The 16,649-nt window shown below is 37.2% G+C and overlaps 1 protein-coding gene across 21 annotated transcripts in view; it reads left to right on the plus strand.

Annotated features, from left to right (window-relative positions):
• The window catches only part of DST (dystonin), a 432,285-nt gene that overhangs the window by 274,254 nt on the left and 141,382 nt on the right, over positions 1-16,649 (plus strand). For 20 of the 21 annotated variants that reach the window (XM_070418341.1, XM_070418345.1, XM_070418343.1 and 17 more), the window contains 7 exons: positions 29-207; positions 723-861; positions 1,690-1,883; positions 3,269-3,431; positions 4,139-4,222; positions 6,161-6,268; positions 6,757-6,855. In XM_070418341.1, the coding sequence (XP_070274442.1) occupies positions 29-207; positions 723-861; positions 1,690-1,883; positions 3,269-3,431; positions 4,139-4,222; positions 6,161-6,268; positions 6,757-6,855 (966 nt within the window). Of the gene's footprint in view, positions 1-28; positions 208-722; positions 862-1,689; positions 1,884-3,268; positions 3,432-4,138; positions 4,223-6,160; positions 6,269-6,756; positions 6,856-10,257; positions 12,955-13,749; positions 16,184-16,649 lie in introns of those variants that run through there. The other variant, XM_070418361.1, reaches the window with a different exon arrangement.

Consider the following 16,649-nt stretch of genomic DNA (forward strand, 5'->3'; position numbering starts at 1 on the left):
ATGCCAATGTTTGTTCTCTCTTTCATAGAAACTAAAGAAAGAGCTGGAGCGTCTTAAAGATGATTTGGGAACAATCACAAATAAATGTGAAGACTTTTTCAGTCAGGCAGCAGCCTCTCCATCAGTCCCTACCTTACGCTCAGAGCTCAGTGTGGTCCTTCAGAACATGAACCAAGTCTACTCTATGTCTTCCATCTACATAGAGAAGTATGTGACCACTGTCTTAACGTAAATTTGCTTCAGACAACTGTCCTATTTTTACATCTGTGCTGCACATTTAAAATACTCATCTTATGAATATTTGTAACTCACTTTTATTTTCTCTTACCAATATATTAAGTATTTCTATAGATTTATGATGCTTCTTCATGTTGAAAGGGAATGTGCCACAGAGATTAGGGCGCAGTGTATGATCTTCCCACATTTTGCCTAAAGTTTTAATAGCTCAGCTGTTGAGTCTGTAGGATTTTCCTCTCAAGCTTGGTCTAACCAAGGCTTGAAAGAAGACCATCTTATCTTGGAATCTCTTGCTAAATATCACTTGTGGTCCATACTATCTATCTATCAAGAAGACAGTCAGCTGACTATGTCTTGTAGGTAATGTGTCAGTGTTCCAACATGAAGAACATGCTATATTATCTATCATAATCGTGCTTTAGGACTGCGTTATGGGAAAATAAACATTTACTAATAGAAGGCTGTTGTTTAATTCTCCTTATAAGGTTGAAAACTGTTAATTTGGTGTTAAAATACACTCAAGCTGCAGAAGCCCTTGTAAAACTGTATGAAATGAAACTGTGTGAAGAAGAAGCAGTGACAGCAGACAAGAATAATATTGAGAATCTAATCAGTACTTTAAAGGTATGAGTCTCACCTTTGGCTGTTTTTCAAGATCATACTCTAAAAATATTTCTCTAGCATTTCAATCTTCAAACATTAACCATTAAATATCTTAATTTGATTATATTTACATTCATTCTCTTGGCATATCTCTATAATGCCATCGTTTACTGCAGATAAGTGTGTTCAGGCATTTGTAATTTGAGGTGAGATCTCCTGAGTTTGAATCTTCTTGACAATAGCTTTTTATAATCAGTTCATATTGGCAGCAAGAGGAGTTGAAGCTAAAAATTAAATTATTTGTAATTTATTCTCTTGCTGAAAGGGACAGTTATTTTAAAAATCAAGGAGGCAAATAGAGGAATTAATCTAAGAAAGGAGAAAGACTGGTGGTTGTACTCATCTGTATCTGTAAATGTGTATAAAGGACTGAGTGTAACTATTGCAAAACAATGGTGCAAAGTTATCTTAGTGATTTTTAATGTGTACATTCATTTTTAAGCAATGAAATTAGTAACTATCTTAAACATAAACAATGAAAACAACTTACGGAGGTAGCAGACTTGCTTATGGAATATATTTTGCTCTATTGATATGTAAATTTCATTAGGCTGAACTTTATTAAATTGTTAAGTGTTTTTTTAAGATCAAAGTGCAATTAAATATTGGCAATCTCATCAGGTTCAACCTAATCCATTATTTTTGTATATGAAAGATACTTTTTCTTTTCTCTGATTTTATAGCAGTCAAGTGACTGCTATAAATAAATTGTAAAATTAGGTAAATAACGTGTTTGCCCAGTGAGTGGTTGACACATTTTTATAACTTTCATCTATTAATGTATTTTAGCAATGGCGGGCTGAAGTAGATGAAAAGAGAGAGGTATTCCATTCATTGGAGGATGAGCTGCAGAAGGCTAAAACCATCAGTGATGAAATGTTTAAGACATACAAAGAACGGGACCTTGATTTTGACTGGCACAAAGAAAAGGCTGATCAGTTAGCCGAAAGGTGGCAAAATGTTCATGTTCAGATTGACAACAGGTTAGTATCTTTTTTTTTGTTCAGGTTTAGTACAGATTTAATGTATATCCTTATATTCTAGATAAAAATCTAAACTTATTAGGCTGTTTTAAAATCTCTTATATATAGTTAATTTGATATACATAGTTAATTTTGACATATACTTAATTGATGCCCGGTGCACAAAATTCATGCACCGGTATGGTCCCTAGGCCTGGCTGGTGATTAGGGCCGATTGGGGCGTCCCTTCCCCAGCTGCCAGCTGCTGGCCGGGGCCTCCCTTCCCCAGCTGCTGGTCAGACCTTCCTTCATTCCGTGCTGCCCCCTGGTGGTCAGCACACGTCATAGTGAGCAATGGAACTCCCAAGGGGACACTTTGCCAATTAGCCTTTTATATATATAGATTGTGTTTGTTTCAAGAGCTCTATCTAATTATATTTATTTATTAAATGTTGGATTTAAAAAAGACGTTTAACTTCAAAATAAATATTTTCAATTTTATGTTATTAAAACTATTGATATACTCTGGTATTTGGATAGTTAATCTACTTGCTTTTTTTCTGAAGGGTAAAACAATATAGTTCTCCATTTATTACAGCTTACAATATTCAAACACAATATTTAAATAATTCAAAATTGTTACCAACTTACAAGACTTAGTAAGAACATGAGCCATGTAGCACTCTATACTAGACCTAAGAAGTGTAAAGAAATTGCAGTGACCTGATGTTCACTTTTATGGAAGATATAAGAACACTGAAAATAAATAAGATTAAAAAGTGAAAGGAAATCTGATGGTTTTAGGTCTCCATCTTAAAAGAAACAGAATAGTGTCTTTTCTCATTAATTTCATGTTTACATTAATGCAAAGAAAATGCTTTTATGATATAGGACCATTCTTGAGAAGTAAAATGATATTCAAATATAGAATATCTCATCTCTCTAACATATGTGATTTGTAGGTTTAATTTAGTGATTTTAAATCATAGAGACTGAAGCATTTAATCCCAACTCCTGGAAAGTCCTCTCTCAGTCTATGTTGAACCATTCATTGAACTATCTTCTCCTTATTTCTAAAGTGAACTGCTGTTTGATGCAGGCTTTGGGTATTCAAGGCATGCTGATTGATAATGGTTATGGTTAAGTTTCCAGTTTTCCTGCTTTTTAGCTTTAGTCTCTTGGGCTTGTCCCTAGGATAATCACATGTACAATTCCATAAATAAAATATTTAGATTGAACCCGAGCCAAAGTGATTGCCCTTAGAGATGTGCTTCAGAGTGCTGTACCCTTGAATTGTTGTACTGAGTGCATTGCAGTACAGTTATTCTGTCTTTCCCTTCTTCACTACACTTACCACCCTTCTAATGGACGCTATTGGAAACTGTGACTATTCTGTTGTTTTTTAGGTTACGGGACTTAGAAGGCATTGGCAAATCGCTGAAGTACTACAGAGACACCTATCACCCTTTAGATGACTGGATCCAACAAGTTGAAATTACTCAGAAAAAGATTCAGGAAAATCAGCCTGAAAACAGTAAAACCCTAGCCACACAGCTGAACCAACAGAAGGTATGTGAACACAATTCCCTGTGCTAGGGCTGTCTGCCGTTGGTCAGTAATGACCTTTATCGTCCTTTCCCTTGTTAAAAGAAGAAGCAAAAAGCTATTTGGAAGAAGGTAGGAAAAATCCGAAATATTAAAATCTTGCAATGCAAACCTACACATATCACTTACTTTGATTTCTTGGAAGTCGTTTTGAAAGCATAAGGAATAAGAAAGTAACACGTTGGGGTAATTTTCAAATTCCAAGTGATCATTTAATCATAGTATGGAAATCTCTTTGGTACTAGGTGGTCACAATAGTTTTGTGGGATCCTAAATAAATGAAAATGGTTAGTGGTAGAAAATTAAACAGCCATATTTGACAGAAAGGTCAGTGCTTTGAGATTTTTTTTTCTGTCTTGAGGAGCCAATAATTTTTAGCTCTGTTATGATCAGGAATAGGTGGGGGCCAAGGGCTTAAGTCTACTTTTGACTAACTTTCATGAAGTTTTGTACTTTCTGCTTTGAGAAAGTGACCCATGTGGGTGGGTCACTTATATGGCTTAATCTAGAAGTTTGTGTTTTAACCATTAGGCATATTACATATTATGTGCTAAGGGTTAAGGAGCTATACTTTTAAATGATGTGGATATTTCTTAGTTCTTGAGCATCTTAAGTAGTTGAGTAGCACAGAATTCCTTGTCCTTTTTCATCTAAATTGTGTGTATTTATAGATGCTGGTGTCAGAAATAGAAATGAAACAGAGCAAAATGGATGAATGTCAAAAATATGCAGAACAGTACTCAGTTGCGGTGAAGGTACGTGGATTCAGTTATTTACTTCTATCAAATTTAATATTTGGGCATATGATTCTACATTGAACTTTCAAAGCCTTTACAAGTCATTTCACTCTGTGTTAACAAGTGAAAACAGAGTCTTCATTTGAAAACCTTTTGACACTACCTACCTTCTAATTCTTTGGCATCTGAGTCACATGGCAGCCCCTCGTTTATTCATTTTCCCTATGTTACACAGCACATGCACACATGCCCTCTACACACGTAAGAAATACAGAGCTCTGAAATTAATTTCATTTATAATACATATTTTTATTGCTTTCAGGGAGGAAGGGAGAGGGAGAGAGATAGAAACATCAAAGATGAGAGAGAATCACTGATCAACTGCCTCCTGCACACGCCCTACTGTGGATCGAGTCCGCAACCCGGGCATGTGCCCTGACTAGGAATCAAATCATAACCTCCTGGTTCATAGGCTGATGCTCAACCGCTGACCACACCAGCTGGGCTAAAATGCATATATATATATATATATATATATATATATATATATATATATATATATTATTGATTTCAGAGAGGAAGGGAGAGGGAGAAATAGAAACATCAAGGATGAGAGAGAATCATTGATTGGCTGCCTCCTGCACACCCCCCACTGGGCATGTGCCCTTGGCCAGAGTCGAACTTGGGACCCTTCAGGCCGCAGGCCAATGCTCTATCCACTGAGCCAAACCGGCTAGGGCAGGGGTGGGCAACCTTTTTGTGAGTGCGTGCCAAAACCAGCAAAATCTCTGACTCAAAATTCTTCTGTCTGCCAACCCTAATTTTTTGAGAACATGTTACGCCTACTTGATATCTCTTAAGGTGTACGTATGTGAAGAACCTTGAAGAAATAATAAAATTCATTCGAGCGACAAAAACACAGTATATGATGATGAAAAATACATTTATTTTTTAATGTATACATGTACACTGGTAGTTCGACAGAAAACTTTATGACTCCGTTTGATATTATCAGTGGGACTTTTGCTGCTGCATCACTAATGACAGAGATGTTACATCAGGTTTATATTTTGTGACCTTCAGAGATATGCACGAGCTACTACTTTCATCCGTCAGGCTACTCCTATTACGAGACTTAACAAAATTCATCACTGAGAACAAAGGTTCACAAGCGTATGTGGATGAAACCAAAACACTGGTCGGATCTAGGAAGGCAGGGAGAGTTAAGGCAGAGGCATAGAAATTGCTCTTCCCCTCTCTTGTCAATCCATGTCTATGGTCTTTAAGATAACTTGTTATGTAAAATTATTTATTTATCTAAGATGCACCTACACTGAATTTATCTGAAAAATAAAAAAATCGATATTAAGAAAAAAATTGTAAATGGAAGATTATAAGAGAGGGTTTCGTGTGCCAGCAAAAGTTACTGGCGTGCCATGTTTGGCACGCATGCCAGGGGTTGCCCACCCCTGGGCTAGGGCTAAAATTCATTTCTTAGTCACTTTGTGCCCCCACCCTCCCTGCTTCCCTCTTTCTCTCCTTCTCTCACCCTTGGTCTTGCTTTCTCTCTCCTTTCTTTAACAGTGCTAGAGTATCCCATTAAAGAACCTATAACATTTTCTGTTCTCATGCACTGTGAAGTCTTCAATAATATATCATCTTTAGCCACCCAGATGCCCATTGCCATTGCCTAGCTAGAGGAGAGGGAGGCTGAGTGTAACTAGCATATTGTACTAAATGTTTCCATGAGTTTCTAAAGAGACTTAGGAACTTTCCTCACCACCCTAAATGTTTCTGATTTTATTACCACTGTGTGAACATGTCAGGATTGGATAGGTTTCTAAAAGTATTGTTTTGTGATATTTTCTTTTAAGGTTATTCAGTGAAACTAAGATCCATGAGGAAGCTTTAGCTCTTTGCTTTAATTAATTTCATCTCATTGACTCCTTTATCCAGGACTACGAATTACAAACAATGACCTACCGGGCCATGGTAGATTCACAACAAAAGTCTCCAGTGAAACGCCGGAGAATGCAGAGCTCCGCAGATCTCATCATCCAAGAGGTAATACAAGTACCGCAGAGAAGGGAGGGAGTGTAAAAGAGAGAAACAGTACTTGAAAAATTTTATATATTTATATTATAAAATATACATGGAAACTTTATCATTTTAACCATTTTTAAGTGCACAATTCAGTGGCATTCAGTACATTCATAATATTCTGCAGCCTTGACTACTAACCATTTCCAGAAAATTTTCAATGTTCCAAAAAGAAAGTTTCTACCTATAAACTACACTTGATAAAAATCTTTAATCAGGATTAATTGTTAATTGCAGATTATAATAAATGTACTTCTTGATGAGGTTTAGAAGAAAACTGCATTTAGTATGGTTTGCACAACAGTAATAAGCTCATTCCAGTTTCTATTACTGGGGGTTGTGTACTTTGCTTTCAAAAGGCCTACTTAATATTGTAATTGTTACTTAACGTTTATTCAACTCATGTAGGGCATCTGGAGATTATGTTTTTATTATTCTTTTCTTACTTGCAGTTCATGGACCTACGAACACGATATACTGCTCTGCTCACCCTCATGACACAATATATTAAATTTGCTGGTGATTCATTGAAGAGGCTGGAAGAGGAAGAGGTAACCATTAAGTATGAACAGCTAACTAAAAAGGAAGTATATAGTATGGTTTGGAAAAACAAAAATGGTTTCATGGTAAATTTATATGGTTGATAACTGATATGTAGGTAATTGTTTAATTATAAAATTATAATGTACAAGAGTAGAGGCCTAGGGTTTTTTTTTTAAACATTTTAAAGATTTTTCTAAATAGAACATTTTTATTTTCGCTGTAGGACTCTAATATGATAGGATTAATGTCTTAAATGGTTCTACTTAAATTATGAAATTTTGACACTGGTGGGATTTTTCTCAGTTGTCTCACAGTTGAGAAGTGTACTTTGAAGTATAGTTACTACTGTTACAATGCCTGCAGAAATACTGTATAAACAAATTTGTTTATGCATTTTAAATTAATTTACATCTTCAAGGATATAAAACATAAAAGTTTTAATTTAGAAGTAGTAGGTGTTTGTACAAAATGATAGTACTTTTTAAGAATTGCGCAGTATTTATTTATTTGCCAAAAAGATATGGTATATAGTAAGACTGTTTAAGTACCTTTCTAATTTGTAGAAATTCTGTACCTTGGATTTTGCATTTAAAAAATATATTCACAAATAGAGTAAGGAGTTGTTTATAAATATCTTGTCATAAAAGGCTATTACATATACTTTTGAAGGGATTATGCTATGCTCTATTATCTTGGTATGATTTCTATTCATAACTTTAGAACAGACAAAAATAGTAGGCTGAATGCTAAAATTAGTAAATTGTGGGGCATTAGTCATTTTAAATTGTACTGTTGTTGAAAATTCTGAAGATAATTATACTTAATATAACTGTTCATATAATGAGAGAACCAAAACAGCAGTACATGTCTAATAGATATTACATTCCTAGTTTCTAAAAATGTCACTGCTTTTTTAAACTATTTTAGTCTGTTCAATGTTAACAGTTTTCTGCAACTAAATCACTAACATAGCTAATTGCACGTCTTTATAACTAGCTTTCTTTGTGCTTACAAAGGAGAATCAGAGTATTTATGACCATCCAAATAATTGGCATATATCTCTCATTTATGGAGGAACATCCATAATTTTTAATATTTTTACTTTTTAAGGGATACAATTCCATTTTAAATGGCATACAGGTCTTTTAAATTATATTTTAGTAGTTTAATTTAAAATAAAATAATTTAAGTCCTTTTTTATAGTATATATCTTATTGCTCATATGTGAGCCACTTTGCTCAATTTATCTGATGAGATAGAATAAAGTTGATAGAATCAAATGGTATTTCACAAAGCCTGAATATTTACAAATTATGCCTGACATCCTTTGAAACGGAAAGGAATGACAGTGAATTGAAGACAAAGCAATATAGGTCATGCAAAGACTGTAATGTAAAATAGATTTTTAAAGTTCCTGGATAAAATTTACCACTTAGGAATCATATTAGTGGAATGCAAAGGATATCTTTTATAAAAGATATATCGCTCAGTTTTTAGACTCCAAAGAGTAGTGTTTCTGAAACCAAGTCTGTGAGGAGCCACATGGGAAACCTTGGTCTGAGAGTAGAACTTTTCATAATAAACATTAGAATCAAAGAGGGATGCAAGTTAATTTCAGAAGATAATACCAAATTAGAAATGAAAGTAGAGTATCTGTAATGGGTATTACATGGATAAAGAGATTTTCTAGTCTATATTTAGAGCAAAGTACTGTATATTAAAGATTAATTGCTAAGATTAAAAGACAGCATGTCTCCTTCGGGAAAAGTTAGAGAAAACTGAGGGAGTTATTTTTATATGAGTAAGTTTGAGATCTACAGGAAAGCAAATCAGCAATAGGACTGAATGATTTTTGGTAATTTTTATAGTATTTGCTAAAAAATTCAGAATATTTAGACAATGTGAGATTATTAAACAGTACAGTTACTTTACTTAAGATACGGAGGATTCAACAACATTTTTTTTCCCAAGAGATTTTTTTTATTTTTCAAACCTTACAACATAACTAAGAAAAAAAGGCTCAAAACTTCTTAGCAATAGCTAAGTTTTAAAGAGGGGTTGATAAGAAATTGAGAAATACCCTATTAGAAATCAACAACTCAATAAATATTGAAAATTTAATATTGCAGACTGCTATGAGATTTGTTTTATATGAATTCTTATTTAAACCATATTTAGGTTAGCAAAGGAAACAACTGAAGTTCTTGTCAAAATTATTGGGAATCAAGAAATTAGAGGAAGCAAAATAAGAGATATGGTCAATAGTGTAAATTATTGAAATTCACCAAAGCTTTTCAATTTACAAAAAAAAGTCTCTCTAGAATCATTTTTCTATTCTTGTTTAAACTGTTTATAATTATGATTTTGGGTTGATGATTTGAAACTAACAACTTTATGGTGTTAATAAAGAGAAATTAAATTGTAATGAAGAACTAGCCCTGACCATGTAGTTCTGTAGTCAATGCAAAGTCTACTCCTCCCAGTTGAGATTGATTCTATCATTAACAGAGTAAAAAAATTTTCTTACATTTTATTCTATAGGGAGCTGAATCCCTAAGAATATTTTAACAAGCATTCTATTTAACAAATATCTTTGTATGTACGGAGTATCTAAAGGTACTTGTCAAGGTGGATTCCTAGGAGGCATGTCATTAACAAGAACAACAAAATCTGTGAGTATGTGAAGCACATATTTTCTAAAGCCACCAGGGAAGGTAGCTGCCTTTGCATTAGCAATTCCGATGGTAATTGTCATAAGATGGCAATATAAACAAGTAAAAATTTTGACATTAGAAATGACAAGTTTCTGTATAATTTTCTTCCTTCCCGTGTTACATTTTATTTCCTGATTTGGCTCTCTGTCCCAAAGTTCTGTATTTTGTTTCTTTAACCATGAAATAGGGATGTAAACATCATTTTAAATTTCCATTGGCTAGATATTAAAAACTAAATTCTTGGATGTCACTTGGTTCCGGTGTGTTGTATATTCTTAGCTTGGACTAAGTTGTGAGCGAGAGCAGAAAAGTACTGTTGTGGAACTTTTCAAATTCATTTAATCTCCCTGTACCTCAGTTTCTTCATCTACAGGCTATGTGTTTTGGAAGGTTCCTTCTTGCTATAAAATCCAGAGCTAGCTAATTTTTACAACCAAATTATTTCTGAGAGACCAAAACAAACAAACAAAAAAGGTTTAGAAAACCACAGAAGGGTTTTTGTCTTCTCCTTTTGCTGCCTGCCTGAAGCTTCCTCTCAGAAGAAGGTGGTGGTGGTGATGGTGGTGATGGTGGTGATAGTGCTTGTTCTGCATTTGGGTTTACCTGTTTCTGTAAGTACTTTTCTGAGCCTTGCTTCAGATTTTTAAAAATAAATGGGAATAAAACAGGTTTGACACTTTTAAACATCTCTCGTAGATGAAGAGGTGTAAGGAGAATTCTGAACATGGGGCCTATTCAGATCTGCTTCAGCGCCAGAAGGCAACCATGATTGAGAATTGCAAACTTACAGGAAAGATAAGTGAGTTGGAGTACATGGTAGCCGAGCTAAAGAAACAAAAGTCCCGAGTAGAGGAAGAACTTCCCAAGGTCAAGGAGGCTGCAGAAAATGAATTGAGAAAGCAGCAGCGAAATGTAGAAGACATTGCTCTGCAGAAAATCAGGGCTGAAAGCGAAGCCAAGCGGTGCCGCAGGGAACTGGAGGCCATTGTGCGGGAGAAGGAGGCAGCGGAGCGGGAGCTGGAGCGCGTGCGGCGGCTGACCCTGGAGGCCGAGGCCAAGAGAGAGGCCGTGGAGGAAAACCTCCGCAATTTCCGGAACCAGTTAGAGGAAAACACCTTCACAAGAAGAACCCTGGAGGATCACCTAAAAAGGAAAGACTCAAGTCTCAGTGACTTGGAGCAACAGAAAAATAAATTAATGGAAGAGTTAAGAAGAAAGAGAGACAATGAGGAAGAGCTCCTGAAGCGGATGAAGCAGATGGAGAGAGATCTGATGTCTCAAAAACAGATAGCAGAGAAACAGTTGAAAGAAAAGCAGAAAATTGAGCTGGAAGCAAGGAGAAAGATAACTGAAATCCAGCACTCCTGCCGGGAGAACACGGTGCCCACGTGTGCCATGACACATGGAGAGCGAGACAGACAGAAAGCGGAGGAGCTCAAGCAGCAGGTGGATGAGCTCATGGCCGCCAATAGAAAGGCCGAGAAAGACATGAGGGAGCTGAAGTATGAACTCAGTGCCCTCCAGATCGAGAAGACTTCATCCGAGGAAAAGGCTCGTCTGCTAAAAGAAAAACTCGACGAGACGAATAATACACTAAAGTGCCTGAAGTTAGAGTTGGAAAGGAAGGACCAGGTAGAGGAAGGGTATTCTCAGCAGCTCAGAGAACTGGGGCGGCAATTGAACCAAACCTCAGATAAAGCCGAGGAAGTCATGCAGGAAGCTAGTGATCTTAAGAAAATAAAGCAGAGCTATGAGGTGGAACTAGAATCTCTTCAACAGGAAAAAGGGAAACTGCAAAGAGAAGTAGACAGCATCACTAGGACTCATGCAATAACTGAGAGGAATATTCAGCATTTAAAATCACAGGTGAATTCTTTTCGGGACGAGAAGGATTTCTCTAATGAAAGAATGCAATCATGCCAGAGAAAATCAGATCATCTCAAAGAACAATTTGAGAAAAGCCACGCACAGTTGCTTCAGAATATTAAAGCTGAAAGAGAAAATGATGAAAAAATCCAAAAGCTGAAGGAAGAATTGGAGAAAAGTAATAAGTGTGCAGAAATGCAAAGACAAAAAGTAGATGAGCTGATTAGGCAGAATAATGAAACCAAGTTAGCGATGCAGAGAATTCAGGCGGAATCGACCCATGTGGTTTTAGAGAAACAAGCTATCCAGCAAAGATGTGAAGCCCTGAAAATTCAGGCAGATGGTTTTAAAGATCAGCTTCGTAACACAAACGAACACTTGCATAAACAGACGAAAACAGAGCAGGATTTCCACAGAAAAATCAAATGCCTAGAAGAAGACCTCGCCAGAAGTCTAAATTTAGTAAATGAGTTTAAGCAAAAGTGTGACCAGCAGAACATCATCATCCAGAATACCGAGAAAGAGGTTAGAAATCTGAACGCTGAGCTGAATGCTTCCAAAGAGGAGAAGCGACTGGGGGAGCAGAAAGTCCAGCTCCAGCAAGCTCAGGTGCAAGAGTTAAATAACAGGTTGAAAAGGGTACAAGACGAACTGCACTTAAAGACCATAGAGGAGCAGATGATCTACAGAAAGATGGTCCTGTTTCAGGAAGAATCTGATAAGTTCAAACGTTCGGCAGAGGAGTTTCGGAAAAAGATGGAAAAATTAATGGGCTCCAAAGTTATCACTGAAAATGACATTTCCGGTATCAGGCTCGACTTTGTGTCTCTTCAGCGAGAAAACTGCAGAGCTCAAGAGAATGCTAAGCTCTGTGAAACAAAGATTCGAGAACTTGAGAGACAGCTTCAACAATATCGTGAGCATATCCAGCAGGGGCAGAATGTAGAAGCAAATCATTACCAAAAATGTCGGAAACTCGAAGAGGAGCTGGCAGCCCAGAAACGTGAAGTTGAAAACCTGAAGCACAAAATGGATCAGCAGATAAAGGAACACGAGCATCAGTTAGTTTTGCTCCAGTGTGAAATCCAAAAAAAGAGCCCAGCCAAGGACTACAGCTTCAAACCAGATTTTGAGGCGGCAGCGAAGGAATGTCAGCACTCCAGAGACCTCTTCTCTAGGAACTCGGGACAGCATCACCCAACGCCCAGGTCTCCTCTGTTGAGATGGACTCAAGAACCACAGCCGTCGGAAGAGAAGTGGCAACATCGGGTTGTCGAACAAAAGGATCCCCATTGCTGGACATCAAAGTCCCCGCTGGAGAAAGAGAAAAGCCAGCAGTGTTACTCTGAGTATTTTTCTCAAACAAGCACTGAATTGCAGATAACTTTTGATGACAAAAATCCTATGCCAAGACTCTCAGAAATAGAGAAGATAAGAGATCAAGCTCTGTACAGTTCCAGGCCACCTGTGAGATGTCAGGAGGACAAATGTGAAGTGGACCTGGTGAAGCTTTTGGCACCCTTAGAGGTATAATCTGGGTCCTGACACCTTATCAGCTACCTGTGTTAAGTTTCTTCTCTTCTTTCCTTTCCCTGCTAGACTAGATTTTTTAAAATAACGATAAATGTGATTGGCTTTTTGTTGTTCTGATAGGAAATAATGCTATCATTTTCTAGCGGTTTACTGCATCTTTACTACAAATTATTAATCTTTCATTTTTAAATGTGTGAAATTAAACACATGAATGTAATGGTTATATGCTATATCTATGGGATTATATTCTAAAAAATATGCCCATAAGAAAGCTAGAAAAACCAAGCAATTAATTTTAATTTCTAACATGTTCTCTGGAAAAATTTCATCTTAGTCTTTTTCCCTCATCTTTTATTAAATTGAATTTATTGGGGTGACATTGGTTAATAAAATTGTGCAGGTTTCAGGTGTATAATTCTATAATACATCATCTAGATATTGTATTGTGTTTTCCAAACCCCAAGTCAAGTCTCCTTCCATCACCATTTATCCCCCCTTTATCCTCTTCTACCTCACCCCACCCCCCTTCCCCTCTGGTAATTACCATAGTACTGTTGTCTATGAGTTTTTTTTCTTAATCCCTTCACCTTCATACCTTTTTAATACCTTGTCATCTAAAGTAAGCTTCAGACTTTCAAAATATATTACTTATTCCTGAATCATCTTTAGTTTGAACTTTTTCTTCTCTTTAGTTATCTCATCTTTGTTTTTCTAGGAATTATATTTGGATTGAGTAAAGTGACAGTGTTCTTTAGGTGACTTTTAACGCCTTGTAAATTCCTGTTACAGATAGCTAAGAACAAGCAGTATGATATGCGTACAGAAGTCACAACATTAAAACAAGAAAAGAGCCCCGGTTCCAGTACTGAAGGATGGATGTTTGGACTCAAGAGAGGAGATTTTCTTAAGAGAGGCTTAGAACCAGAGACCTGCCAGAACGTTGATGGCGACCATTCATGTTCGGTTAGGGATGATGAATTTACATTCCAAGGGCTCCGGCACACTGTGACTGCCAGGCAGTTGGTTGAGGCTAAGCTTCTGGACATGAAAACAGTTGAGCAGCTGCGACTTGGTCTTAAGACTGTTGAAGACGTTCAGAAAACTCTTAGCAAGTTTTTGACGAAAGCCACCTCGATTGCAGGGCTTTATCTAGAATCCACAAAAGAAAAGATTTCATTTGCCTCAGCAGCCAAGAAAATCATAATAGACAAAATGATGGCTTTAGCATTTTTAGAAGCACAGGCTGCCACAGGTTTTATAATTGATCCCATTTCAGGTCAGACGTATTCTGTCGAAGATGCAATCCTTAAAGGAGTTATTGACCCCGAATTCAAAATTAGGCTCCTTGAGGCAGAGAAGGCAGCCCTGGGATATTCATATAATTCTAAGACGTTGTCAGTGTTTCAAGCGATGGAAAATAGAGTGCTTGACAGACAAAAAGGTAAACATATCTTGGAGGCCCAGATTGCCAGCGGAGGCATCATTGACCCAGTAAGAGGAGTGCGTGTCTCACCAGAAATTGCTCTGCAGCAAGGCTTGTTAAACAATGCCATCCTACAATTCTTACATGAGCCATCGAGCAACACACGAGTTTTTCCTAATCCCAATAACAAGCAGGCTCTGTATTATTCAGAATTACTGCAGATGTGTGTATTTGATGTAGATTGCCAGTGCCTTCTGTTTCCATTTGGGGAGAGGAACATTTCCAATCTCAATGTAGCAAAAACTCATAGGATTTCCGTAGTAGATATCAAGACAGGAGCAGAACTGACTGCATATGAGGCTTTCCAGAGAAACCTAATAGAAAAAAGTACATACCTTGAGCTCTCAGGGCAGCAGTACCAGTGGAGGGAAGCCACATTTTTTGAATCCTATGGGAATCCTTCTCATATGCTGGCTGATGCTAAAACAGGATTACAGTTCAATATTAACGAGGCTGTGGAACAGGGAACCCTTGACAAAGCCTTGGTCAAAAAGTATCAGGAAGGCCTCATCACACTCACAGAACTTGCTGATTCTTTGCTCAGCCGGTTAGTTCCCAAGAAGGATTTGCATAGTCCTATTGCAGGGTATTGGCTGACGTCTAGTGGAGAGAGGATCTCTGTCCTAAAGGCCTCCCGTAGAAATTTGATTGATCGGATTACGGCCCTCAGATGCCTTGAAGCCCAGGTCAGCACAGGGGGGATAATTGATCCTCTTACTGGCAAAAGGTACCGGGTGGGTGAAGCTTTGCATAGAGGCCTAGTTGATGAGGGGTTTGCCCAGCAGCTGCGACAGTGTGAATTAGTCATCACAGGCATTAGCCATCCTGTCAAGAACAAAACGATGTCAGTGGTGGACGCTGTGAATGCAAATATCATCAGTAAGGAAATGGGAATCCGATGTTTGGAGTTTCAGTACTTGACTGGGGGGTTGATAGAGCCACAGGGTCACTCCCGGTTGTCAATTGAAGAGGCTCTCCAAGTAGGTATTATCGATGTCTTCCTTGCCACAAACCTCAAAGATCAAAAGTCGTATGTCAGAAATATAATATGTCCCCAAACAAAAAGAAAGTTGACATATAAAGAAGCATTAGAAAAGGCTGATTTTGATTTCCACACAGGACTTAAACTCTTAGAAGTATCTGAACCCTTGATGACAGGGATTTCTAGCCTGTATTATTCGTCACAATAGAACACGTTGAAATAACTGCACAGGAGTGATGCAGTCCAGTTCATGTGATCTGTCCAGAGCATGATTAAATCAGTTAAATATACAGTCTAGTAATTGTGTCACATACTCAGGACAACATTTATTTCTGGAGGGCCGGAAATAGCTGACGGTTCAGAAGAGAGACTAAAATTGAAAATCACAAAAGATTTACTGCTCTCAAAAATGGTTTCATTGAACTTTGAGATGAGTTTTTTCAATCTTTCCCACACTGAAAATAAAAGTATTTTGCCTAGAATACAGCATAAGCTTGAAGTCCAGCAAGTTCAGAGCATCCTTTCCTCAGAACTGCATCACTGAATGGATCCAGCCTGATGATCCATTGAAGGATCCTGCACACTCACTGAAAGAGCTCTCCAGAAAGCACCGTGGAACCAAAGGGAGAGATGTACATTCTTCCCCAACATCCCTGTAGCGGTAGTGTTTCAGATTGCCTTGAAAAATGAAAAAGTGTTTAGCTTTTCTGTATGTAGTAGCCTTCTTTACATATTAAACATTTACTACAATTTTCCCATTTCTTGTTATACTTTGTGATGATTGGATTGTGTGTTGGAAGAGGGGGAAAGACTTTTCTTCATTTTATGTGTTTTCCAAATGTGTGTACACATTCTCTATCTTTCGGCTTTCTGTTGTTTCCTACTTTTCTGCCAAGACAATTGTGTTTGTACTGCTAATGCAAAGGCAACCACTCAGAGGTCTTCTAGTGCTTCATGAATAAAATCAAGTTTTTAAATTTGTCGTATTGATAGACCAGCTGGGAGGGTAGACTGAACATTGAAGAATGCCTCAGCTTCCTTTGCTGCCATAAACATTTTGGAAGCACATCTGCTATGTGACGTGATAAGCATGGTTAAGTGAATGAATAAAAGGTCTCAGTAACCTGAGTGTGATGAAAACACATTTTTATACTTGTTTTCTATGGAGAGATGAGTTTCATAGCTCGGTCATTTACTATAATATATCTTTTCTTACTACTCACA

The sequence above is a fragment of the Myotis yumanensis genome, unplaced genomic scaffold, assembly GCF_028538775.1.
Source record: "Myotis yumanensis isolate MYYU_CA2020_CCGP unplaced genomic scaffold, mMyoYum1.0.hap1 SCAF_6, whole genome shotgun sequence".
In the NCBI taxonomy this organism is placed as follows: Eukaryota; Metazoa; Chordata; class Mammalia; order Chiroptera; family Vespertilionidae; genus Myotis; species Myotis yumanensis.